General features: G+C 40.1%; 1 protein-coding gene across 2 annotated transcripts in view; it reads left to right on the plus strand.

Moving 5' to 3' along the window:
- The first annotated feature begins 8,936 nt into the window (after window positions 1-8,936).
- USP3 (ubiquitin specific peptidase 3) overlaps window positions 8,937-27,273 on the plus strand; it is a 40,901-nt gene continuing 22,564 nt past the window's right edge. Inside the window, exons 1-3 of one of the 2 annotated variants that reach the window (XM_082291024.1) lie at window positions 8,937-9,109; window positions 24,740-24,800; window positions 26,558-26,689. In XM_082291024.1, coding sequence (XP_082147150.1) covers window positions 9,019-9,109; window positions 24,740-24,800; window positions 26,558-26,689 — 284 coding nt within the window. In that variant the 5' untranslated portion in view covers window positions 8,937-9,018. Of the gene's footprint in view, window positions 9,110-9,684; window positions 9,770-24,739; window positions 24,801-26,557; window positions 26,690-27,273 lie in introns of those variants that run through there. The other variant, XM_082291025.1, reaches the window with a different exon arrangement.

Below are 27,273 nucleotides of genomic sequence, written 5' to 3' on the forward strand. Positions count from 1 at the left end.
CATAGTCATGGTGTTGGCTGGAGCTGAGAGTAGCCAGACTAAAGCCTTGCTATAGAGAAGACAGAGGCATTACATTGTCAGTTCTGGCCTTGTCTAGGTTCTAAGCTGGCAGGCTAGAAGAGAGTGAGCTGGGCAGAGTGCTGGGAGTCCCTATGCTGGCTATCTGTTTCTGGCTCTGGGAATGACATCCTTCTGCTTTATTTCTGTCCCTATACCTCTGTAAAAATGTTTAGGTGCTGCATACTTTCCACATTGCAGCCAGCCAGACCCATAAGGCAATATGAACTGGGGAAGTTTGGAAAAATGGCCAGTTTCCTCCTTCCAGTTCTGCCCTTTGCTCTGAGCATTGAAGTTCACTGCAGTTGCTGCTGCACAGGATGCAGAGGCCCCTTGTCACTACTGCACCAGCTTCATCAACACAAGATGGCCGGCTAGAGTCCAACCAGAAGTCCTTCCATTTCTCTTGGAGTCACTGAGGGATGTTATGTGCTCATTAACTCCTATTCAACTCTAGTTTTTCTATTACAAAAAAAACCCAAATAATGAAGCCACATCTGCTTTTGACTGGGGGGGGGGGGGGGGGGGGGGGGGGGAAGGAAGAAAGATAAACAAACCCAAAACTCACTTTACAGCTTTTTCCAAAATATCTTTAAATTGTCTGGAGTGACTCACTGACTCTGCTACACATCAAGAGACCTAAAGGTATACTTTAAAATAAAACTAGAGAGATGAATATTAATTCTGCTTCAGCCTCAGCTCCAAATGTATTTATGGCTTAGTGTTCTGGGTTGAGCCTGTTCTAAATCAACAAGAGAACCTATGCTTAAGAAACTACAGGATGATTAAAATAGCCATCTCCTTTTGTGGAGCTTCGTGCAGAAACTCAAGGCAAGCTGTGCTCCAAGCACTATTTTATTATCTTTGGAGACATAAAAAGCTTGCTTGGTTTGTCTGGCTGGCAGACACCTTGCCAGTCATATGTTACCTTTAAAAGCCAATGTGAAAGAAGTCAGTGTTGTAGTTTTCCAGAAATGTAAATCCTTAATAGTGACTGCAAAAGCCAGGGAGTTAGGAGTGGGGAGAGAGAGAAATGGGGGCCAGTTTTTTGCATGAAGGCATGAAAAGGTTTTAAATTAAGTGTATTCTGCTTACATTTTAATAATATGTCCCCAAAAATCTTTCAAAATATTAATTGTCATTCGGGGATGCAGGGAGTCCACATCTGCTGGCCTGTGTTCCCTTTGGGAAGGCAGTGCACCAGTGGTGCAGCTGCTGGTTTGAAACCTCCCCACAAGGGGCTTTTCCAGGGGAAAACAGGGACATGGAGCTGTTGGAGTTGTCCCACCAGCTTGTTTGCTGCAGCAGTCTTGTGTCCAGAGCTGCAATTTGATAGATATATCATACACAGTGATAACCACATTATCATAGCAAAAAGGGTCAAAGGGACCTGCATAGCCCAGTACTGTAGATTGAGAACATTCCTGAATAGCCTCTCCTATTACAGAACCAAGAACTGCTCCAACTGTTTGCCTACCGAGGTGAGTGGGAATGACTTCTTCACTGACAGGCAATGCATGATGAGTTTTTCCAGATTATTTGCACAAATCTGTTCAGATGACATCAAGTCAGATTCATTCTTTAATTTCACTTTTCAGCCCTTTAGTGATGCCTCTTCACAACCCCATACAACTTGTAGTCAGCTGAGTTAATATAACCTCAAACTACAATGTTTGTAGGTCTCTCTGAGAACAGAATGATTTGTAAACACTTTTAAGTAGCATGTCCCAACAACAGATACAAAAGATACGCAGTGCACATCCCTGCAGGAAGAAGTTTGCAGGTAGTCCTGTGTTCCTTTTACGCAGATACCTTGCGATTTAATATTGCTAATGCTTGTGCAGCACCATCAACAGTATCTGCTCCTTTTCCCATGACAAGGTGATGGACAGTTCTCTCTGTAGGAACAGCTAGGGGTGACTCTGAGCATTGGCAAAAGAGCTGCCTGGAACAGCAGCCTGCTGGCAGCATAAGTGCCAATGCCAATGCCCCAGCCCCAGCCAGCCAGGCTGGTTCTGGCTATGGGTGTGTTCAGGCAGAAAGAGGGAGGTATGGCAGGATTGGGTATGGCAAAGTTTGGGGTCAGACGGATCAGCAGCCCAGTAACTTGGGGGTGTTTGGAGCTTGGCAAGACTTTCTAATACTTAGTTCTGCTCACAGGGCCTCCCGGCAGCTTCTTATTTCAGAACAAGCTGAACATCTTCCTCTCCCTTGAGATTTTGCCATCTCAAGTTTCAAGTTCCAGCTAAACCAGAAACATTTCAGAAGGCCTTGTTCAGTCCTTGAATTCACAGATGTTGAGTGAAGGGAGTGAGGAAAGGAAATCTGGACCAATGGTCTCCTATTTCACAATTCAGATTGCTACTCAACATTGTGAATAACTAGGCCTGAAGAGTAACATAATAACAAATAATGTAATCCTAGTGACATGGAAAGAAAATTCCTGCTTCCCTGGTAATGAGCTGATCTCCAAACAGGATAAAATGTGCCATTTTGCTACCACAAATATCGCTCAACTTAGTTATCAATGAAGTGTATATACTGTCTTTGTGTATAATGGCAAGTTTTTTCAGGGATACTTTGCTTTGGAGTCAAAACACTTCAGAACCAAAATGCTGAGATGCTGGCACCTTTTGTGTTAGCATTCACAGTTCTTTGTGGACAGTAAAGTAGAACCAAGATATGTGTGCAGTACAGTACAAAATTCCTTGTACAAAACTGGAAGCAAGCACATGCAGCAGAGACAGGTGGGATGCCTTTGTAGCTTACAGCAAACGAAGCAGAAATAGCTTGTACAGTGTTTTGACTGTCAACAATCTTGTTTAATGTAGCAGGAAAAGTGGTATCATTTGTGTAGAGTTACAGTTCACAGATACATATGATACTTTTACTGTAGCAATATTCTACAGATATAACTAATATATACATTTAGATATTATAACAGGTTAGAGGTGAAAAAATTCATTTTAGATCACCCAGTTCATCTTGGGACTTTCCATTTGTAAGTCTTTGAGATGGGAGTATAGAACTTAATTTAAATATTTATTTTACAATAGTTTCCTTACATGTTCTTTTCACTAGCAAGTAGATTTTGCATTCTGATTCCTAAGTTTTATCTGAAATAGTATAATTCTATACCATTTCATTATCTTCCTAATCCTCATGGATTATTACCAGAGTAATATTTCTTACATTTTTTGTGTCTGGATTATTGTCTTTTGATTTGTTAACCAATCATAGTGGTGAAATTGAAAACCTGAATGTCATTTAAACATGCAGTACTTGCAGCTTAGGAACAGCTATGGGTTTGCTCCTTGTGACACAAGAAATAATACTAGTGAGTTTTAGGTTCTGGAGTTACTCGAGTGCTTTTGAACAGTTTTCCTTTCCGTGATCAAATGGATAAGCTGGTCCCAACTATGATATTTTCCAGGCAAATAGGTACTACTAGGCTTTCTTTCAACAGGATGCTTGGAAGTTCTTTTCTGTGCTCTGATACAGTATGTAAGCTGAGCTGCCTATTATTTCTTTTAAATATACCTATAGTTCCCTCATTTGCCAAAAAATTAGTGAGTAAGCCTTGTTCAGTTGTGATGAAGAGAAATTAGTTATCCAGGCTCTAAAATGTTCAATTCTGATGGGATGAAATAAAGTCTGCTGATCTTTAAAGCAGCTTAAGCTGAAGTGCAGACTCATTCTTTTCAAGACTGCATTTGGAAATATATAATATAAAGTTTACGTAACAAATACAGTAAAAGCTAAATGCCAGTGACATGAATTAATACTGCTTGATGTCACCCTGATCCACCTGCATTATTGAACAGGCTCTGGAGGACACTAAACAATTGATGAAGCTGGTGTTGAAAGCTGCCAGACATATGAGAACTTTAAGGCATTTGTTTAAAACATGAATTAAAAATAACTCTTTGTCTGTATGAATAACACCTTATGAAAACCATTCAGTTTATTTGTACCATTTGTTTGTCTCATCTTCATTGGTTTGTTCAAAAAAACCCATCACAGAGATTACTCACATTCACCTTTATTTATCCCCTTACATTGTATCCAAGCTGGGATAGTCCAGAACAGGTGAAGTTTGGGGCAGAATTAAAGCTCCTGGAATCCTTGGAAAAGTGATGTAAAATTATTATAGGCTCTTAGAAATTAAAGAAATCAGATCTCAGATACATATTTGAATTATACTTTAAAAAATAAACACTTTTCTTCTGTTCTGATGGAATCTGAATCAGCCCAATGCCATTTGTACTGCCAAAGCCAACCTTATTTCCCAGAGGAAGCAACTCATTAAGAAATGAGGGACGCCTCCATATAACTGGAGAGAGCCGTAAATCCTGTGGCAGTAGATATCCCGGGAATTTCTTGCAGTGCCGGTGTAAGCAGAAAAAGTGCAGAACTCGTCTTTCGGCCCCCCGGATCCTTTGCTCCATGCCTTGTGTCACACCGCCCCCTCAAGGGGTGTGCTCGGCAGTGTCCTGGGCGTGCTGGGAAGGAGTCCTGCCCATTTACACGCTTTAATCCCATGCTCCAAATTCTGTCACGGATGCTTGCTCTGGGCATTTGCCTACTTTTAAATTCTTTGTCCTTCATCTTAGAGATCTTGTCCTTTAGAGAAAATCTTGAACCCTGTAAAGGGATGTGCTTGTGTTCTTATGATCAAACACTGAAAAATTGCTTGAGCTTTATTTTCAGAGCTGTTATACAGGAAATGGAAATAGATTTGTTAATGAGACAACGTGCCAGCAGAAATGTGCTTGTGGTATTTAATGTGCTCTAGTGTAGTTTCATACACAGCTGCCTGCAGCTAAGCTTCTGTCCACTGCAGATGGCATAGAACTCACAGAACTGCTTGGCCAACCCTCAGTAGAGGTTTTGTTAAGCTGAGACCTTGTGTTAGAAATTACCTATATTCTGATGCTTTCTATTGATATTTTGCCTGCCAGCATCTGCCTCAGAGTTGCATCTGCACTGAGTAAAGAACTCGCTTCCTTGTGGTGGGCTTCTGTGGTCTCCATCACTATTGCCATCATACCTGAATGTTTCAGTTTTCCTTTGGGAAATTAGAGGTGAAAGCCCACTATATCAAGTTGTTACTAGGTCTGGACTGGCATGTAGTGTGTTCAGAGTGTTCACTGCAAGAGGCTGTGTGGACCTTAGTTGCCACTTGGTGCTCAGAGCAAAAGGCTTGCTAATACTCATTTCAGCTGAGTGCCAATCTCCATTCTGAATAAGAAGAAACATGCCATGGGAGATGGTATTATTTCTATCTTTATGTATTTAATCTAGAAGTGGAGGATGGATGTGTATCCATAGAGATAGGAAAAGTCCAATGTGTGTGCCTTGAACAGAGCTGGCCTCTTTTCACAGCTGTAGCTGAGAAGGACATTAGTCTTCAAACAAGCAAACAGGTCTACTTTGTAAAGAAATTGGTTGAAATAATTTGCCAGGTGACATGCAAGAATCGTCTGGCAAAGACTGAATTACAGTTTTTCAGGTCAGCATTCATTCCACTTCTACAGCATCATCCCTTCTTCATTCCATGCTCTCCAATTTCTACAGCAAATGTGGAAGTCAGCTAAGGCAACAGTCTGCTTCACTTGATCCACTGAGTGATGTTCATCTGGTGATTTTGAAGGAAGCCATCATCACAAGGAAAATTGCTGCTACTGTATCATTAGACCATATCATAATACGTACTCATGGCAAGTAATGTTTTCAATGTTTTCAAATATTTAACACCACCAATTTTATTTCTGAGGAATACAGCAGAACAAAAGAACTCTCCAGGCAAACTTCCCCACTCCCACTGTAAATTCTTAGTATATATGCAAGATACCAATTCAGGACCAAATTCTAAGCTCACATGCTCTCAGGTGGAACCTATAGCATAGATGGATGACTACATATATCCCAGAAGGGGATTCTATGTGAAGTATCTCTCTTGTAGTAGAGATGATGATGTGCTATATTAGAAATTTCTAATACACAGTGCTAAATCACAAGCTCCTGTTCTGCACTGATTGCACCCATTGTGAGCATGTGCCTGTAGGATTTATATTAGCTATCATCTAAATTATTCTGATCTGAGGAAGGATGGGACCAAGAGGTGAGACTCTGGTTCCAAATCAAGTCATTTGTACTGAAGAAATCTTACTCACGAAGCAAACCAAAAAGGAAAATTATACCCAGAGCTTCTACTCCAGTTTTCCTCTGCATTCAACATGTACACCTCACTGCAAGCCACTTAAAACTACCCTTGTTGTAAGCAAAGCTTTTGAGATCTGAGTGCTGGGAATTGCATTAGTGATCAATTATTTTTCAGTAGGCCAAGAGGCTGCATTACAAACATGCTTATACTGGTCCTTATGCATCCTCACATATGTGATAACTGCTATGCATCCTGACTCCCTAACAGATAAAATCATCCTTACTTAAGTATTTATCTTGGCAGCTAGAGATAAAAAAATTTAAAGGCTACCACATTTGCTGTGGGCATGGCAACTAAAAGAAATGAGCACATTTTTGCACAGAATTACACTGTTCAAAGAGTCAATGAATGGCTGTCAACCCACAAATGAAAAAATTGAGAAAACTCCATTATTATCTTGCAAAGAAACAAGGCATAAAGTCAGTAATAACAGTGCTAAAAGTGAAAGTAGACAACCAAAAACATATAAACATGTTTATTTTACCATATTTAATCTTGTTGATATATTGTTTCCTTACTTCTGAAAGACTAAATATACCGCTAACATAATCCACACAGGTAAGAACTGGCTGTTTCGGTTAAATTCTGGTTTATACTGCTTGGAGAAGGCCAAGTAACGCTGGTACAAGGGGAAAATGAGAAAAGCAGATCTAGTTGAGGTTTCTTACTCATTGTGTGTGTGTAAGGATGGGTGGGGCACAACACGAGGATTAAATGTATGCATTGGTGAGAAAAGATAGCAAATGCAGTCAAACTGCTGCCTTAATTCAATGTATTGTCTTCATTATACATTGTGGCAGAGGGTGGAGAGTAAACAAAAGGATCCTTTGGCTAATGTAAAGCATGCTAGCATGACCACCTTTTTTAGAAGCTCCTTGAATTAGTACAAGTAATTCCTCGATGTGTATCAAGGTTTGTATGTTGTATGAAACATATTTAAATATTATTTTCCCAGTTAATTTTTTCTCTATTTGTACAATGCTTGTTAGAAAATTATATAAATATATGGTTTCTGTTCAACCTGTAAAATACATGTTGGAAATGTTACTTACCTAATAGATCAAATATGACAAGCTTGAAGGATGAGGGTTATGTGAGGAAGATCTATGGTTTTGTGTCAAGGTAACATTTGCAGCCATTTAATTCACAGTTTGGTATCTATGACCTAATGCTGCTTGTAGCTACACAGTTAGAAATGCAAACTAATTCCATGGAGTGTAGTCAAAGTAGTTTCTGATGCTGCGAAGAATTGGATCTTTCATGCTCTGATTTTTTTCCCCCTTGTGTAAACAGGGTGAAAAAGAACAAAGGGTAAAGAATGGCATTCTGCCAAGGAGATTAGTGACCACCAAGACATCTTTGATATGAATATTTAAAGTATCTCATCTGAAAATCCATACAGAACTGTCAGTTTCTAAAATATTCTTCCATGAAATAGTGCAGTGCCACATAAAATACATTGAGAGAGATGCTTTCCATGTCTACTCAAAGGTCACAAAACAGGCAAAACCAGTGGCAAAATTGTGTTTCTCACATTAGTTAATGTAAGAGAAAAGGTCTAAAACTCCTAATAATATTCAAGAGTTGTCACAGCCTTAGACTAAAAAAGTCCCCACTTTTATGCTCCTGGACTTTATTTGCTCTATTTGAAAAGGAACTACATTTTGGTTTTGCAAATTGCTGAGTTATAAAACTGTTATTCTGCATTGTCTGGTAAAGCTGTAACACAACATCTATACTTTTATTACCACTTAAAGGTTACAGCCATAGAGTAGGAAATTCAGTAACAAGCTAAATTTGAGGCCAGGTAACTCTTTAAAAAAAAATCTGGCACATACCTCAGACCGTGCACCTTACAGAACAGAACATTGGATGACAGGCTAGACATGAGCTGGCAATCAGTGCATGCAGCCCAGAAAGCCAAACGTGTCCTGGGCTGCATCCAGATTCCCGTGGGCAGCAGGAGAGCGGGGATTCCACCCCACCTGCAGAGCTGCCCCAGCCCTGGGGCCCAAGACAGGAAGGATGTGGAGCTGCTGGTGTGAGTCCAGACGAGGCCATCAAGTTGATCAGACGGGTGGAGCAGCTCTGCTGTGAGGAAAGGCCGAGAGAATTGGCATTGTTCAGCCTGGAAATGACAAGCTTCAGGGTGACCTAATTGTGGCCTTTCAGTACCTAAGGTGAACTTACAGGAAAGATGGGGCACGACTATATGGCAGAGTATGAAGTGATGGAGGACAAGGGGGGACGGGTTCAGATTGAAAGAGAGCAGGTTTAGATTAGTTATTAGGATATTCTTCCCTGTGAGGGTGGTGAAGCACTGGCACAGGTTGCCCAGAGAAGCTGTGGATACCCCATCCCTGGAAGTGTTCAAGGCCAGGTTGGATGGGGCCTGGAGCAACCTGGTCTAGTGGAAGGTGTTCCTGCCTATGGCAGGCGTTGAAAGCGGATGATCTTCAAGGTCCTTCCAACCCAAGCCACTCCACGAACGCCGGCGCTCGCCTCTCTGCAGGCCAGCCGGGCCACTGGCCCCTGGGGCGGGCGGTTGTCCGCAAAGCCCGGCGGGTGGGGAGCGACGCGGACGGGAGGGAGGGAGGGCGGCTGCCCACAAAGCCCGGCCCGGCCTCGCGCGGAGCGGAGCGGGAGGCCGGCCTTAAGATGGCTGTTGTGCGCGGGGCGCCGCCGCTGTAGCGCCGCGAGGAGCCGCCCGCCCGCCCCGCTCCGCGGCGCCCGCCATGGAGTGCCCGCACCTCGGCTCCAGCGTCTGCATCGCGCCCGACTCGGCCAAGTTCCCGCAGGGCTCGCCCTCCTCCTGGTGCTGCAGCGGTGAGTGCGGCCTGCGCTGCGCGCGGCCCTCCCGGCCCGCGGTAGCCCGGCCGTTCCTTTGTCCTCTCTGCCCGACGGCGGGAGGGCGCCCCGCGGGCGGGGGAGGGCCCGGCGGCGCGCGGGAGGGCGGCTGCCCCGGTCCCCACCCGCCGGGGCCGCCCCGCGGGACCCTCTGAGGGGGGCTGAGCCTTCCAGCCGCCGCTGTCCCCGCAGGGGAGCCGCGTGTTGAGGCAGGAGTGGGGGCTGCCCTCCCACCCCCGGCCCTGCGCCGGGCTCCCAGCGCAGCGCTGTCCGGCCCGGGGCAGGCAGCGGACTTTGTCCCGGCGGGGTCCGCGCCCCCCGCCCCGCCGCCGCGGAGCTCTGCGGGGCCGCGCTCCGCGCTCCTTTTGTCTGCCGGAGGAGCTGCGTGCTCGGCTCTGCCCCGGGACCGTGGCTGAAGGGAGACGAGCCGCTGCAGGGTCAGTGTGTTCTTTAAATCTGCCTGAGATTACTTTCCTTTTTTTTTTTTTTTTTTAAATATACGTTTTTGGAAGGACTTTGGAGAGTGTAGTTTTAATAAGACTGTTGCGGTGGAACGCGTCGCTTGGGACCCCCGTTCAAGCCAAGGAGCATCTCAGTGAAGGTGGTCTGTGGGGGTTTGGGAGTCACGCTCACCTACCTGTGAGTCGGTAGGATTGTACAGGTCGTCTTTTTTTAGTACTTTGCTCTTTGATTTAATAATGCAAATATCCTGTCGTCACTACTGTACCTCACATGATCTTGTTTGTTCAGGGGCTTTCCCTTTAAACGTGCCGTGCGCCAGGTGTTACAAATTTAGCTTTCTGCACAGGTAACCCGCGATGTTTGCTGTCGTTGTTTGTTTGCTGTAGTTGTCTTTAGTTGTGCCCCGTGCGAAAGCAGACACAACCACCTCGGTTTAGAGTGGGAAGTAGGCCCCGCTTAGAGGAGCAGCGGGACTTGTGCCGGTGGGCGCTGGAGAAGAAGCCTCCTTTGGGAATGACCGACCGGGGAGCACTGAAGGGCTAAATGTATTTTAAGGTGTTCCTTTTTTTTTAAAGGGAAGATGGTTGTCCTTTGTCTCGCAGTGTCAGTGCCTTCGTGTGGGAAGGCTGCTGCTTACTTAACTTCTTCCCTGATTGCAGTTTCCGGGAGCCAAGGTGTGGTAGCGTTGCTGCTTCCTTTGGCAAAACCAGTTATTTTTCTCTGTAATGCTTTTGATTTAGAGGGTGTACACTTTACAGTGGAGTCACGCAGGGAAATGATTAGGAGGAAAGGAGAAGTACAGGAAAAATTGTTGTCCCTAATGGTTTTTTACAAAAAAAAAAAAAAAATTATTGTCAAGGAGTTTAACTTTGAAAGTCCATCTGTTATCTTCAGAATATCAAGGGTAAGCAAAGTTGTCAAGAAGAAGTGTATGGCAGTAGGGAACCAACCTTCAGAGAACTTAAAAAAGATAAAAGTACCACAACTAAAAATACATGCTAAGGTATTAATATAACTTCCTAGCTTAAAATAATAGCCAGTTTACAGCTACCATGTTATGCATTCTGCTTCTCAACAAAGAAGTTCAGCAGTTAGAACAAGTTTTTCTTTGTTGTTCGGAGGAGTTTCTCCCAAACCAGCACTTAGAGAGAGCCAGTTGCTGGGCGATCACCTGATTTATTTTACAGCATTGAGGCAGGAGGAAGGTGTAAGGGCTCTTCAGGCACTGAATAATGATGGCACCATATCTAGGGGAGTTTTTTGTTTGTAATGCTTTTTAAGAAAAAAAAGGTAAGTCACACAGTACTCGCATAGATAACTGTTGAAATCTTAACAAGTGGCTAGAGAAAAAAACTCAGTAGATTGAATTTAAAACAGTCCAGTGAACAAACAGCAGGCTTTTGTTAATTTAAAGCAAATGAAATTGTGGGGGTTTTTTAAAATTAATGTTGCATTTCTACTAGTATAGTAAAGCTGTAGTGCCTCAGTTCTCACTTCCAGCTGGTAATAACGTGATTATTGTTACATTAACTCTGTAATAGTATGTAGAGTACTGTCATCTTTTTGTTTGTACTCACTTTAGTAACGTCAGTTTTTTTAAAGATAGGTAATACAGGTTTATGTCAAGTCACAGTAAATACTATGTCTTATTTGCTGGGTTTGATGTAACTTTGTAATATAAAATTAAACAGAAAATGCTGCGTGTAAATTAATACCTTGTTAAAATTTAATGCATTTCCTATTAATTTTGATGCTGTTTTCTAAGGTTGTATGGTTTTAGTTTGGTTTGGTGGTGGTGGTGTCCCAGTTGTAGAAAAATATTTGGAAGGCAGTTTTCTGCATTCTGTAATTACAGGGCATCTCTCATCAAGTACATTGTCTTAAACTAACTCAGAACTTGCCCGTCCTGTTCCTAGTTGCTGCTGACCTTTCCAGAAAAAGGTAGTGATCCAGGAAACTTTCTGGCAGCCACCTGATGTGCCAGTGATAGCAAAACGTTGCAGAATAGGTTGGAGAGTTGAGTTTTAGTTCAGACTACCAGTGGCTATTTTTATCATTATCTGGTATTCTAGAGATTTGTGGGACTGCAGTTGCCATGCTGAGTTAAGTACCTTTTCCTTGTCTGTCCGAAAAAACTCCTGGTTGCAACAATAACTTCACAAGGTAATAATGGAGGCACTTTTGAGTATTGTTAATTGATCTTGAATATTGTGTCATTGTGTAATGGAGGAGTGTTGTATTTGGTGCTGGTGTTTGGAAGCCAGGTTTACTGAAGGTACGAGTTGGTTAGAGGAGCATGTGCATCAGCCTGAGCTGCTCCTTTTGCCCAAATGTTTCAAGTTTCCCTTGAAAGCTTCCTGCCGGAGTTGTTTTGGAGGTCTTGTGATGAGGGGAGATCCTTAAAAAAGCACTGAGAGGAAGCATTGACAACAAGGGTGTGATCCAAATATGAGTGGTTTTGTTTTCAGGTAAAAAGTAATGCTGTATGTTCATTTTTCAGTGTCTCTAGATCTTCTGTTACGTTACTGTTGGGTAGTTTGGAGGTCAGAGAGTTTAAGGCCCCCCATTTAGAAAATGGTGTGCTTTCCCCTGAGTATTTAACCAGTTAGGCCTGCTCTGTACAATCGGCAGTGCAGAAAGCAGCATGTATTTGCTTTGAGGAGCTTCAAGATTATCAAAATAGAGCACAGAATGATTTTTTTGCAGATCTATAGGCAGTTCGTTGTTGAAATGGGGCATTTAGGAGGAGAAATATATGCAAAGTAGAAATGGTATAGAAACTGAAAATGGCTTGTCATTTCACTGTCATGTGAAATGATGTGTGCAGGTATCTGCTAATTCCAACTGGAGTGCAGTCTTTCCATGCACTTTAATTTCTGAAGCTTCTGCTGAAGTTGGAAGCAGAGTAGCTGGAGGCATTGGCAGGACTGTGTCACAGACTGAAGCTGTTGAATTTGTATGATGTGCCGCACCTTCAGCACTGTTGTGCAAATTATGTAATTATGAAAAGTACTCTGGAATAGCTCAGATGTGGTATTTCTTAACAACTTTTCATAGACTCATCAAACCACAGGGAGCCCTGCCTCACCTAAGTGAGATTGCAATCTTCTAAGCACACCTGTCTGGAGAGGTTTTCCAACTTTTTTTTCTGTGTGGTTGAGGATTCATTAATTGTTCTCACTGGGCTCATTGGTCGTTCAGTATAGAATTTGATGTTCTGTCTTTAGAAGAATAACTGCAGAGTGATAGGATTTTGTCTGCTGAGATAGAGATTCTGTGATTTTTGTTTTTTTTAAAGGGGAATTGCATTTGTGAAGGATGCTTAAAACTTACTTTTCAGATCACTGTCAGTTGAATAGTTCTTTTTTCTCCGTTAAAAAGCATGATTTTGTTAGGTATTGGAGAGCAGTTCTGGCTGTAGACTGGTATTTCCTGCAAAAGCTGAATATATGTGCCTGGCATTTGCATTCTGATTTCTGTTGTATAAGAGTTGTAATTGCACCAGTGGTCAGAAATATAGGTTGTGGGATTTAGAAATGACACTGGGAATATGAAAGACAGGAGAGCCAGCATTGGAAGCTGTTTGAGGCCTAATGAACAGTGATTATGGTGGAAATCCACATGCTGAGTTAATGACTTTTTTTGTGTGTGTTTAAGTTACTAAAATATTTGGTAAATTCAGTTTGTTCAGAATAACCCCACATATCCCTGAATGCTTATTTAGATTTGAGACCAAATGTTTTAGGCTGAGTAGACCTTTCAAGAACATGACTGCACTGGGTCAGGCTGCTTGTGATGGTTTTTTTTGTTAGCTGCTTCCCTGCCTGCCCCCCCATCAGATTTTGTTTTCTCAGTTAAATTAGTCACACTGTTCTGCTTTCACTGGGGTAGGTAATGCTGTTCTGCCACACTGTGATTTTTGGCTTTGGACTGTTGCAGTCAGTGCAAATACAAGTACAGTGTAAAAGTGCAGGTACAGACTTTAACCCTCTTGGCTTTCCTTTTCATCCCAGCTGCTTCTTAGTGTTGCTTCTTCATTTACGTAAGTATTTGTGTCTCTGTCTGCTTTTCCAGTTTTATTACTAGAGGTCCTGATTTCTTCTGTCTTTTTGTGATTACTGTGATATAGGAGGAGGGAAAACTTGCTGAAACTGGAGAGGGGGTAGGTAGGGACCTTATTCCTAAGAAAACTTCAGTTCTCTGCGTGTAAACTCAGGGTAAGATCATGGACAGTGTGTATACCTAGTGGTCTGTATTGTGTGTGTGAGGATTATTTGTCACCCTACATCTGGAAAATTAAATTGGCCTGGAAATTGCCAGATTTATTCTGAAATTTAAAGGACAAAATAAGTATATATATTTTAAAAATTACTCCTTTTTATTCAGTCACTTTAAGTCCAGAGTTGGGTAGTCTTTCACCTTTTTATTTCTCTGGGTCACTGCTATGCAGGAATGCTTGTTAGTAACTCTTTATAGGTTGTGATATCTCCTTAAATTCATTCCCTGGCTGTTGTTTTAAGTTAGCTTGCTAGATTTGTTTTTTTTTTTTTTTTTTAGACACAGTCTTGTTTTCCTTAAAATTGTTTTGGTGTTGGCTTTTTTTTTTTTCTGTTTGAATTGGTTACTGATGTGTGAGCTGACCATGGGTCAGCAGTTATCTTGGCCTATGAGACAGAGCACAGTGCTTTGAAACTAGTTAGAAGATGCACATTTATTGAGATAGGATAAAAGTCTTAATTTTGGTCTCATAAGTTAGATGTAAATTTCCTTTTAATTTAAAAAAAAGGTGAGTCTTTGTTTTCAGATACTTAGTATCTTTTAAAAGTAAACTTAAATTGGTGGTGATTAATATTTTCTAGATTTTCTTTTCAAAATTTTGTTTATACTCTACTGAACAAAACCATAATCCATCACAAAATTTGAACGTTAGCTGGGGGAAGAGATGCTTCAGAGGAAAGAAGTAGACATTTAATATGTTGCCTTTGAGAAACTAGATCTAATCTTCATGATGATTTTGAAGATAAACCTTGAAGGACAAATTCTACTACTGACTGTTCTAAAGTGTCCAGTGTTTTGAAATGACTCTTTGAAATGTAGCAAGTAAGGAGACAGTATAGTCTGAGGCATTGTGGAAGCAGGATGAGACACTCATGTGTGCATGGCAGACTCTTGATTTACCACAGATTAGGGCAAATCTCATTACAGCTGGTTTCAGTGTAAGCAGGATGATTTTCACCTGCCTTTCCCAAGCTCTTCAGGGTATGCCGGTGTTAAACAGTATCAGTGCATTATACTTTGTTTGTCTTATCGTGTCAAGGTGTTGAGGCTGACAGACTTGTTAATTTTTTTTTTTGTCATGTGTGTGTCTGAGGTTGACAGAGTGAAAGTTTCAGACCCAGTGTCTGGAATGAAATTAAGCTTTGAGTTATTTCTCATTTGATCAGTACCACTCACTTCATTTAGTAACCTGCTCATACTTTGCTTTCTGTTTTACCAAACATTCCTTACCTAGGTAAAAAGTGATTAAAGGCCACTAATTAAAATACTCTATGAAGGGTAGAAAGTGCAGTTAAATAAAAAATTTGGCTCTGAAAACTAGTTAAGGCTGTTCTGATTTATACTCCAGTATTGTTGGAGGAAACGTTTTATTGTAGAGTGAATCGGAATTGCTTTATGGTGCCCTTGTTATGGGAGTAGTGTAAGATTTTGTCCTTAAAAATTCTTTTCCTCGATTATAAAGGATATGTTAAATGGTATTGACATAATATGATATGTTATTGACATAATAACTACACTTGCCATTTAGCAGTCTTATCTGGTATGTCAAAGCAATCCTCTGGTGTTACCCCCTTTGGAATACCTTGCATCATTTTGGATCTTGTAAACCTAGTTTGAGATTTCTGTGGAAGATTTAATTACCCATGTGAATCTAATCCCAATACCCCCAGGCAGCCTGGCAGAACAAGGTGGTGGTTCTGGAAGTTGGCCTGCCCCCAGTACTGCAAGTAGACAGCTTTTTGTAAAGCAAGGTATTACTCTCGGATTTGGGGATGGGGGTTGAAGGTCCGTATCAATATCAAACAGGGAAATACTGATTTTTGGAGGTACTTGGTAGGTGGGAATATGCGCATCTGCTTGTCTGTGTCAAAATAGGTGCATTTTCTCAAAACAACCTTGATCCTTTTAAATTTTTTGGGTTTTTACCGTTCAGTTCATGTTTTGATTTGGTAATGTTTTCATCCACCAAGCATTTCTTTCTCTCTTTTTTTTTTTTTTTTTTTTTTTTTTGGTGTCACATGGATGGTTTAATGTGTCTTTTGCTGATGTTGGGGAAGTAGGAATGCAACAGTGGCAACTACAAACAAACAGATTATTCACTAGATTATATAAAGAAAGCAAGAAGACTTCTTTCTGTCTTTCCCCTTTTCCCTCCTATTCCCAGCTTGAATATTTTGACCTGCTCTTGATTGCTAACTTGTCAAAACGACATTACACTGTTGGCTTTGCTGTGTTTTTTCTGGCTGCTGTCTGAAAATGAGCGTTTATGTGTCTTGTTCTAACAAAGATTGACTAACTTTTGTTTTTTTTGTGAATGCTACTGCCATACTGAGGAATAATAGCTGTTTTTCTGTGAAGGCTAAAATACTCAAATTTAAAATATATGTATTTAAATTTGTATGCTAATGAGTTATCAAAGTAGCCAAACAACTAAAAAACGTTTTTGGAGTGTAAAGGAGAAATAGAGACAGTAATTTAAAAAAAAATGCTTTTGTCTGTGCTTGTTCATTAAGATCAGACTGTCTCTAATGTTTTACTTTTTCCTTTTTTTTTTTTTTTTTTAATAATAATGCATACTTTTCACTTTGTTTTCAGGTAGGATGTGCTTTTTCTGGTATATGCAGGAAGATCAACTGCTGACACATCTACATTGTCCTAAAGTTTGACTGGACATGTAGAAAAATTAAATTATCAGAAGAAATCGCAGTAGTGTAGCCTGGGAGCTGAATGTCTGTGTGACTGGCAGTGCTGATTCTTTCTGTCTCTCCCTCCCTTACCCAGAGCAGCAGGGCAGCGAGCTCGGGGTGTCTCTGGATTGCTGCTGTGAGTGACCTGACTTTGGTTTGGCACCTCCTCCCCCCAGTTTGTTCAGCCACTTCCTGGGGAACTGTTTACACTGGTTAGAAGAAGTTTTCCTGACCTCCCTGTCTGCTTTTCCACCACTGCACTAAGAATACAGGCAAATAAAAACGCCTGCATTTTTGTAACATTCCCTGTTTCTCAGTGTGGAATTCTGATTGCATAATCCGAATGCCAGACTGAAGCCACTGTGGTCGAGTGTAGGGGAGGGGAATTCCATGCAGATGAAGCTGGTCACGTTGTTCTCTGATATTCTTCAGCGTTAAGAATGTGTTGGGCACTTCAGTGACCTACTTATTCTGTGAAAAGTTGTTCACCTACCCGTGTTTTATGTTCTCACTCAGTTGTTGTTCAGTATATCTAAACTATCTGTGGTTTTCCACTGTAAATGGGAATGGTTCACTGTAACCATCTGTGAAATTTCCTCTGTGAGACTGTGCAATGCTTTTATTTGGCACAAGGAGGAGGAAACTACATGTACAGGTGTGTACGAGCACAAATAGTAGTTCACAAACTATCACTAAATGACTTGTCTCCTCACTAGAAACTCAATCTTTCTGATTTTGGCTGAAAGATAAAGACAGAGGAAATAACTTGGGGTTTTTTCCATACCTGTAAGTGAGGGTTGTTTGTTTCTTTCTTTGAATGTTCTTTGGAGTCTTACTAGAATGTGATTTGAGTCAGGATAAGACCTGATACTGTTGAGACTTTTCTTCATTGGGAAAGAAGGGTTTAACATTTTTGTATGTTTAGTAATGCTTACCAGGAGACTTGCTTCCTGGTGAATTCTCTTGCTTTTGATACAAATGTAATGGAAATTTCATCTTTTATTAACTTTTCCTTTAGTTATGTGTGTGTTAGCTCATTTTAAAACAAAGCATTTAAAGTAGTATAATTGCAAACCTTATCCCCTTCTGTCTGGTTTCATTTTGACTAGAATGCTGTTTTTCTAAAATACGCAGTAAAGATGTCTAACAAATTAAACTTACGTAAAATATTGTTGAATAGAATATGTTTTCGTAATGATTAAGAGTTTAGAACAAATTCAGTGCACTTATGAACATCTTTTAATGGGGCTGAGGGAAGGATAGAAAGAAAAACTTGGTGAAATAAGGTTTGGAAACAAATGGGAGTAGTCTTTAAAACCTAGACAGTAAAACTAGCTGCCTTATAACTGTAGAACGTCTCTAGTTTTCAAAGCCTGTAATGTTCCTTTTTCCTGCATTCTTTGTTTAGAATGGGGCTTTTGTCTGCTCAGAGGTTAAAAAAATACTCTTGTAGCATTTACTTCTTTTTTCAGTCACCTGACTTTCATTAGTTAACTCTCCTAGAATTGACTGGCCTTCTTAAAATGTGGGGCAGTTGCTTTTCCCAAATGCATATACACTTTAAACATTCCCCACCCAAACAAAAAAAACCCCAGTCAACAGTCACACGCATTTAACTCTGTCTTTATGTTCTAAGAACCTATTCCTAGATCATAAGATAGTGGTAGCATTCTTTCTGCGCTTCTGGGTATGTTAAGGCCCGCCCTGTCTTTTCAGTACTTTTGATTCGTCCTGAATGTAAACATACATTAGGGTCAGATAATGATAAAGCTTGTGTGTTCACTTGAAGGAACTGCCTTTTTAAATACACAAATGAATGTCAGAAGCTGGGAACCTGATTAGTTGTGTTGGTGTACGTGTACTTAGTACTAAGTAACTTACATTGCCTGTTAGGGGTTTTTTCATGCTGCTGGTAAAAATACTGATGTGCCTTGGGGCTTTGTTTCTGGCAATAAAGTGGTTTTTCAATGCCAGAGTGTCTTGATTCTGCACATATCCACATGCCCTACAATCTTGACTGATGTTCTGTGATGAGGAAGACTTGTGATTTTTGCCTTGAAATGATGTTTATTGTATATGCTGGTTTATGGGCCAGAAGGAAAGAGTGCACACGGCTCTCTAATGTTGTGATTTGGTCAGTTCATCTTGGTGGAAAATGCTTGGTTCCAGTCTTAATTTTAACAACTGAGTGTTTCACGTGGTGGATTTTGAATGTAGAGTGCGTGGATATTCCTTGCTGTGGAGCCTGCAGCCTAGGTGAAAGCTGTAACTGCTAAGCTGGGTGAAATGTTCACTCTCTCTCTTGCTTTGTCTCACTCTTCCCTTGAAGTACTTACTCATGGGAAGGAATTGTCAGTCTTCCCTCAGCATTTAGGAGTTGTCTGTAAAGAAGGCCTTCCAAGGGTAGGAGATACTTGCATTAAACTTGAGATGTTCACATCTTGAATGCATGGGGATTTTGTGGAGAAAACTCCTCCGCTGATTTATTCAGTCTTTGAAGAGACTTGTGCCTGCATCCAGAGGGAGTTCCAGAGCTGTAAATTCCAGCAGTGGGCAGAACCTTTTTGCAGCTCTAGCATGTAAGCCCAGAGAATGGACCACATCCAACATCTTTGTCCCCTTGATGTTTCTCATAGGTTAATAACTTGAGTAATTCCCTACCTAGAATACCAGCTTTCATGGATGACTTAGATGCCTGGTACCCGTTGTATATTGCATATGGGAAGTTTTATGTGTTTAATTTAAAGCTGTTTTGGCGAATCACCTTACAAGTTTTGTGTAGAGTGATGGGTTTGGGGATATCTTACCCTTGGCTGCAGTTAAAATGATTTAAAGGACTTAGGTGTATGGGCTAGTAGGCTCCGTTCTGATCTATGCTGATAAACTTAAAATTCTTTTGGTAAATTATTCAATCTCTTGTTTTCATCTCTAAAATGGAAATGGGCTTTCTGAGAAATGCTATGAATTCTGTGACTGAAAATCTTTGCATTTGAAATGCTATTACTATAGGGGTTTGTATAAATCCGATTAAATACTTGTGCAGAATTTTGTATTCTCACCGGGATTTTTGCTTGCAAATTTCTCTCACCTTTACTTCCAGATTTTTGGAAAAGGTAGCTTTCAGTCTGGTTCCTTAGGCCTGATGTGTCACAGCAGAAGGATTTTGTTTTACAAAGAAGGGGTTTCTCATTTTGGTGTGTGGGTTGTTGCTGCTTTTTTCTTCACATGTTGCTAATGGAGACTGCCCAGCTCTTTTTTGCTTCAATTGTCAGGTTCTTTAAGGGGTAAAATGGAAGTCTGCCTACTAAATCATAATTAAACAGGACACTGAGGGATTTTTAAGGCAAAATCAAGTGAAAGGTATGAGAAAGGAAAAGTAGTCAATTTCTTGTAACAGTATTCTTGTGGGTTTTTTTGATAGGCACATGTGTGTTACATGTTGTATGTGCAATATGCTGTACTTAAGTAGCATATTGTATGCCTTTGTCAGCAAGTGCACGTGTTTGTGGGATGATTTTCTCAGCACAGTATCAGTGTACCACTGACACCACAAGTATGTAAGTACTGTTCCTTCTTCCTGAGTGGAGCAACAGTGGTGGTTTTTTGGTTGTTTTTTTTTTTTTTTTCAGTTTAGCTTGTTTCAGTGTAGCTGAAACTATGTGAACATAATGTTCACATATCTACTGTGTGAACATAAAGTGAACTGACCAGAGGTCAGTTAGTCCGGAGATGTTTCTGTGCAGGTCGCTGTGCTGTTGAAGTGTATAATTGGGCCAGTAACGTGGGAGTGCTGCTATAGCTCCTTTTGAGAGCAGAGCCCAGGATGTCTGGTAAAGGCTGTGGGGACTGTTTGAAACAGTTTAGTGACCCTAATCTTGTTTCCATTCAATGTGCTTTTAACAGAAGGACCAAAGTATTGCTCTTAATGTGCTGATATTTTGTGACCTTTTCTTTAGTGATGCAATGAAGGGCTATTTTAAACCCTGGCTGTAAGCACAGTTCTGTAGCAGCTCTGGCCCGGGGTCACTTGCGCTGTGGCTGTGCTGCTGCCAGGTCTCTGGTGGACACTGCATCTTGCAGGTTTCTGAACTTGGCTGCTTTACAAAAACTGCTTCCTGTTTGTCTCTTCCTCTTCCTGCTGCTTTTTTCTATTGCCAGTTTCTCAGCTATGCAGTGTGCTGTTTAAACAAACCCATTAATTTCACAGGTTGATTGTACACTTTTACGTGTCTGTAACTTTTCCTTCAGTGGCAGTCTGCATCTTTGCTGTGTAAGAAATGCAGTGTTTGCCAGGAGCATTCACGCTTCGCAAGAGTGCACTTGGAGTCGGTTTTCAACAAGAAAAAAATAAGCATGAGAAGTACATATTTGCATGATCGTGGGGTAGAATGGGGTGGGGGACCCTGTGGTGAGAACACCAAACTGATTAACCATATCTTGCTCATTCTACTTGGCATAACTCAGTGAACCTTACCCAGTTGACTTACAAAAAGTGGAAGCTGCATGGATGTCTCTTGAGTGTTCCCAAAGTTATGTATGACTCTTTGCTCTCCTGGGGATAGATTGGTACTCCTCCTCATTTAGAGAGGGCTTTGTAAACTGAGTAACAAATCAGTATTCAAGTTTTACTTAGAGAAATCATTCTGTGAAAGAATTCTTCCTATTATATGATGAAAAATTGTGTTTCTGAGCTTCTGAATAAGATGATTTTGATGTAAAGTGGCAAATGACAGTGCCTCAGATGAGATTGTGGCATTGCAGCTTTTCTTTTGACACTTAAGTATTGTCTTTGCCTGACCACTTGAATTTATTTTAAAAATACAGCAAATTGAGGCAGTTGATAACTGTTTCAGTAGCCAAACTTTTGTTCAAGCTGAGAAAGCGGCCAGTGTTCCTTGGTCTATATACCACTAAATAAGGCAGATAATTTTTTTTATGTGGTTACAATGTTTGAACATAATTTTAATCCAAAGTGAGGGATGCTAATGTAATGCACCCCTCTCTCTTTTAAGTAGTGCTAAAACAAAAGCAAGCCAAACCCCAAAATCCCAATTGGAAAACTGGTTATGGAAGGAATACATCTGTAGCTATACAAATGGGTTTGAAAGTCTTTCCTCATGATTTAGTGTAACTGTCTGACCTGAAAGTCCAGAACACCCAAGTCTGTTTTAAGGGTCAACTTCCAGGGCTGTGTAATGTTCTTCTGAATTGAGAAGGGTTTGCTATGGATCTCTCCCTCTCACTTCTGGTCTGCTTTGAAGCTTACTGCATTCATGTCAGTACCCCATTTGAAAGGAATAATGTGCAGTGTCTTTACATATGAAGCCAAACTGTCTACCTCTAATTTAGATTATAGGTAGTTCTGGACAGTGATTTGTGATTTTGCTGTGCATTCCATGGTGCCTGTCTTGATAGTCCTGATTAATGCCTGAAACTTCCAGTGTAATTAAATTTATTAAGTAGCAAGATGGTGACTGCTTCAGGATCTGTACTGAGGAATACCTGGAGAGCCAGGCTTTCATGCAGCTATTTACTGAGCTAGCCTCAGAGAAATACAAAATGAAGTCTTCAGCAATGTGTTAAAAAATCAATTGTGTAATTCTCTGAGAATAGAGCAATTTAATTTAACAGAGGTCACAGATTTAATACTGGATTCTGTGTTTAATCTTAGTGGGAGACACTTCCATGTGGTGTGAGTTCTTTGTGGGTGGAGATGTTTGTGCAGAAGATAAACTACACATTTCTGATGTGATGCAATTGGACCAAAGTTCTTCCTAAAAGTTAAAGTAAACAAATGAGCCATCTTTTCCTATTCCCTGATATGAAAGATGGAAAGTTTTAGTGTATGTGATTTTTTTGGCATTGTGCAGAAGTTGGACTTGTTTGCTGACTTTGTGCAGAACATTTAAACCTGCAGAATGGGCACTACTTTGGTATAATTTAACACTTGACAAACAAGCAGTACAGGTATTTAAAGTACCTTAATGTGAAATTGTAATTGTCTGCTAGGAGTGGAAAGTAGGAGTAACAGTTTCCATCATAATGCTTTCACCTACTGGTTGAGAACCAGTTCCATGCATAGATGATAACATAGTGAAAGCAAACATGTGATTTCAAAGTGGGAGATTTCTGTTAGGATTTTAATGCTAGGAAGACCTTTTAATGTTCCTGGCATGGAAAGTGTAGGGTAGTGCTTTGTTCACGCAGCATTTGAACACAGATTAAGTTCATGAATGGTTTTGGCTTCTTTTTCTTTCCTTCTGGTTCTTATTTTACATTGCAGTTTGTGAAATTCAAGCAAATAAAATTGTATCAGGGTAGACCAATGGTTCCTTTAGCCCATTTTTAATTGATAATGGCTGTTTAAGATTTTTCCTTTCTCTTCTGTTTGCCAGTGTTAAATTTTGGGTTTCTTAGTAACATTTTGGTCAAATTAGACAAACTTCTTCCATGTTCCTGACTTGAAATGTAAACCAAAACAGCTCTACCTGGCTGCTTTCTATCTATTGCAAGATGACCATCACAGCTGTAGGAATAAACAGCTTTAGAAATAGAAAAATTGAGCTTTGGAGAACCAATGCCGGAAAACTGAGACATATGAAAAAATGTGTTTCTCAAGTAAAGCAGCTGAAGGAACCAGTTCTGGAGTCTTGACTGGAGAGTTTAAAGTACTTACTTCAAAAAATACTTCTGGAGGATGTGCCTTTTTTCCCCCACATAGTACGGTAACATTCTCATTTTAAACATGCCTTGGATTTAGCTTTTGAGTTGACATACAGCAGCTATTTGTAATAATAAATTCAGATTCAAAACCCAGTTGTTTAAAAAGCAGTGTACTCTTTATTTTTTCCATCTGATTTAAATCAAAAAGGTAAAATCTGGTAGTGGAAAAATATATTAGCTCTTCTAAATGGCTAAGCTTGTTGGTTCTCTGCTGTTTCAAAATTGACCCCTTCCTTTTTAATGAACATTTAATTTGATAAAGAAACTACTTTTCTTAGCTTGATGTTCTCCAATAGTCTTTGATCTTAACAGTTTGCTATGTACCATGGTTCATAGCTTGGTGAACTGTGTTTTGAGTTTTGCTACAAGTCCTGAATTAGCCTGCTCAGATTGATCCTACCCTGGAGCAGCTTCTGTGCTGCTTCAGTTCTTGTTTTAAGATGTGACTCCGGAAGGGGAAGGCTGTTCTCATGCTTTCCCACAATAAATAACAATATGTAATTTACATGTACAACCAGTGTCAGTCCTATTCTCTTTGTCTTTCTACCCCCTGGCCTCACAGGCTTTCATGTTCCCAATCTCTTCTCTTTCCTCTGTGACTCTCTTGACTGGCTGTTCCAGGCAGCAGAAATCTATGTTGTGTAAAAAAATTATCTGTTATCATACCCTTTTGTATTTTGGGAATAATCAAAGTAGTATTTTATTTTTGTTTTCTGATCTTGTAGCCATGCACTTAGTGTTTTGTTTTAATTTTCTCATCATATTAGTTGGGTATTTCAAAGTGTAATATTATTTTTGTAAATTTTGTGGTAATGGATAGTTAACAATTTTATTTCTCAAATCTTAAGTGCTGTATTTCATAGCATCCCTCTTTCAGTGACATGCTGCTGGGTTAGAATTAGAGTTGGAATATCCCATTTCTATGGCTCTACCCTGGGAATGGTCTTTCATCTTTTTTTAGTATTTGCCATTGGTTTTGTTTAAGCTCTTTAGCTTTAAACATCCATGTTTTAAATTTTCTAGACTTAACATCTGACAGCCAAAAACTTAGATAACATCTTCTGATGTCTTGAGTAAATTGTGAAGCACAGCACTGGTGTTACGTTGAGGGTGAAGTCATTATGGATAAATTCTTTATCAGCACTGCAGAGTAGGAATACACGTTGTATAAATGGTGTGTATTATCATGCATTGCACAGTAATTTATTCTCTGTGCTTCTTATCAGATTGCCAGGCTTTCTTGCAATACCTTCTTTAAAATGGTTTCTTGTAGAACAAGTTTTATGAAACAGAAGTGCTATAGCTTTTTATCCTGTGTTCACTGGACTGTCTTATTAAAAGCCAAAAGAAAAAATCAGAAGGTTTACCAGTGTTTTTGTCCTTCTGATTTTTTTGTATTGTATTTTAAAATCAAGTAGACTTCATTCATTTGACTTTTTTTTTTTTTTAAATCTTATAGTGTGCCGGTCAAACAAAAGTCCCTGGGTCTGTCTGACGTGTTCGAGTGTCCATTGTGGAAGGTGGGTACAATGTTAGTGTGCAAATCTTTTGATCAGACTTTTATCTTTCTCCTTTATTGCTTGACTCTCAGTTCATTCAAAATTTCCCTGAAATAAGCCTTTTATTATCTCATTTAACATTGTATGTTTATGCTTAACATGGTTCTTTGCTACCTTATGAGAGTCCAGAGATTATACTCAAGATATGGGGGTTTTATTTTGTTGGGTTTTTCAAGTAAAGTGGACAGTAAATGTGACTGCTCAGTTCAAAAAGTGTCTGGAGAACTGGTAATTTATTGTAAAGTTGCATTCCGTGGAAGATGTTTCTTTTGTGTTAAGATAAACCCAAGTAAAAATTGTTGGAAAGCCACAGGTTGGCACATCTTATTTTGAGAGAAACAGCAACTATTCATCTGAGACTGCAAATAGCTTAAATGTACTGCAGTGTAGTTTTGGACCTAAAGTTATTACCATAGCATGTAAGAACTAGCTGCCAGCAGAATTCCTTCAGGCTACACCTGCTTGATGTCTGTATTAGTTGAAGTACTCCAAATACATCATAGATGAATGATACAGTCAATGCTGTTATTTATATGTCAGGATAATTGTAGAAAATGTGCTGCTACGTAAAAGTTTGAGATGCACATACTAATGGGCTGCAGTTACTGTGGACATTTAGACAGTGTCTGAGATGCAAACATGTTTTCATCTGTTGGGTAACATATGTGTTGGTGTGCTGTTATTCTGGGAAAGCATCATTAAACTTAGTGACTTCATCTTTTTAAGTGGATTGAATAAACTCAAGGTTTTGTTTGTTTGATCTGGGTAGCAAAGTGCCACAGTTTTAATAATGTATCTTAGAATTTTTGACACCAACCGTTTTTTCCCCTCTATTTATTTATTTAATAAATCTATACTTGGTGAGACCTAAGAGAGCGGGAAATACTTCATGATATGAAATAAATAATTGGAATATTTTAATTGTTGCTAATCTTAAAAAAAAATATTATTACTGTCCACAAATGGCCCTTCTTACATGCAGCTGGTAGACACTGAGTCAGTTATTCATGCAGTTTGTTTTGTCTTTCCAAACTGCTCCCATCCTTAGAATGGAAAATAATTGAATGAGAAGATTTAATATACCTTGGGGCTCTTGCATTTTATAAGGACACTTTTTTTTAAATTAAAGGTGCTTAATTTCCTGTATCTCAGACTTTGGGCATGAAAATGCTCATTGTGTCAGCAAAAGAGCTGCAGGATTTTAGATTTCTTATTCCCTTCTGTAACCACAAGCTCCAGAGCCCTTCAAGTTCATGAACAGGATGACTGTAACATTAAATCATGCTGCAAAATTGGAAAGCTGAAAATGGGGGTGCTTTCAGATGGGGGTCAGCACTCTCTTAAAGGGATCCCAAACACAAGTGCTGGGGGGAAAAAAGGTGGAGCATTAAGAAGAGTATATGGGAAAGCAGTACGGACTTCCTGCACTTACAGGTATGGATAAAGGGAGTTTAGGATTTTCTCAGTTGTGGAAGTGCGTTAGACTGTTAAGAGCATGCATCCTGGGATTTGGTACAAGGAGATGGAGGGGCTAATTTGGACCACATGAGAGAGTAAAGGGGGAAAATGTTGGAAAATTTAACCAGTGTTTTCACACAAGTGAATTGTCTTTTTTAATGCCTGTGTAAATATTGGATGCCTTTTTTATTCCTATTTTTTAAATGAATGCTAATTAGCTGTTTAGAAGTATAAACTTATTTCTTTTTCATTTATTTTAGATATGTGAATGGCCATGCAAAAAAGCATTACGAAGATGCACAGATTCCTATGACCAATCATAAGAAAACAGAAAAACAGGAGAAAGTTCAGCATACTGTGTGTATGGATTGCAGTAGTTACAGTACATACTGGTAAGGGTTTAAACACTGTAATTTGACAACTTTTTATATTCTAGAAGGTGAAAACATCAGACTCTTGTGCAACATTATATTACACACATTTTTGAACATTTCATCTTTTGATTTCCAGACCTGTATTTTTAGAACACTCTGCTTTTGCTTGTGCATTGTAGCACTGGCTGTGGCTAAACTCTTACATGTCAGCTGACTTAAACAGAAGAAACTTTTCTAGATAAGTGCTGTGGGGTTTGGAGTTGCTTCTGTTTGCTTTGGGGTATGTGGAGACCCAAACCTCTTAATTGCGAAAGCTGTTTGGTTGTAGTTACTCCTTCCATCAAGCTGGTGGAAGCCTTTCACATATACTTTATTTGTCAGGATTCAGAAAGTAAAGTATTACACTGTAGTTCCTGCCCAAGAGATCTGAACTCGAGTTGTGTTTGTATGTGTACCTTCTGTGAGTCCGGGAAAGTGATGGATCCTGTTGGGAAGCAGCATCAGGTCTCTGGCAAGAGTAAGGAGAAGAATCAGAAACATTTCTTTAAATAGCACAATGGCCTGGGCTGATTCCTTCTGTGGGGTTCTTGGAGTGTGATAAG

Source organism: Coloeus monedula, assembly GCF_965178545.1.
Source record: "Coloeus monedula genome assembly, chromosome: 14".
Lineage (NCBI taxonomy): Eukaryota > Metazoa > Chordata > Aves > Passeriformes > Corvidae > Coloeus > Coloeus monedula.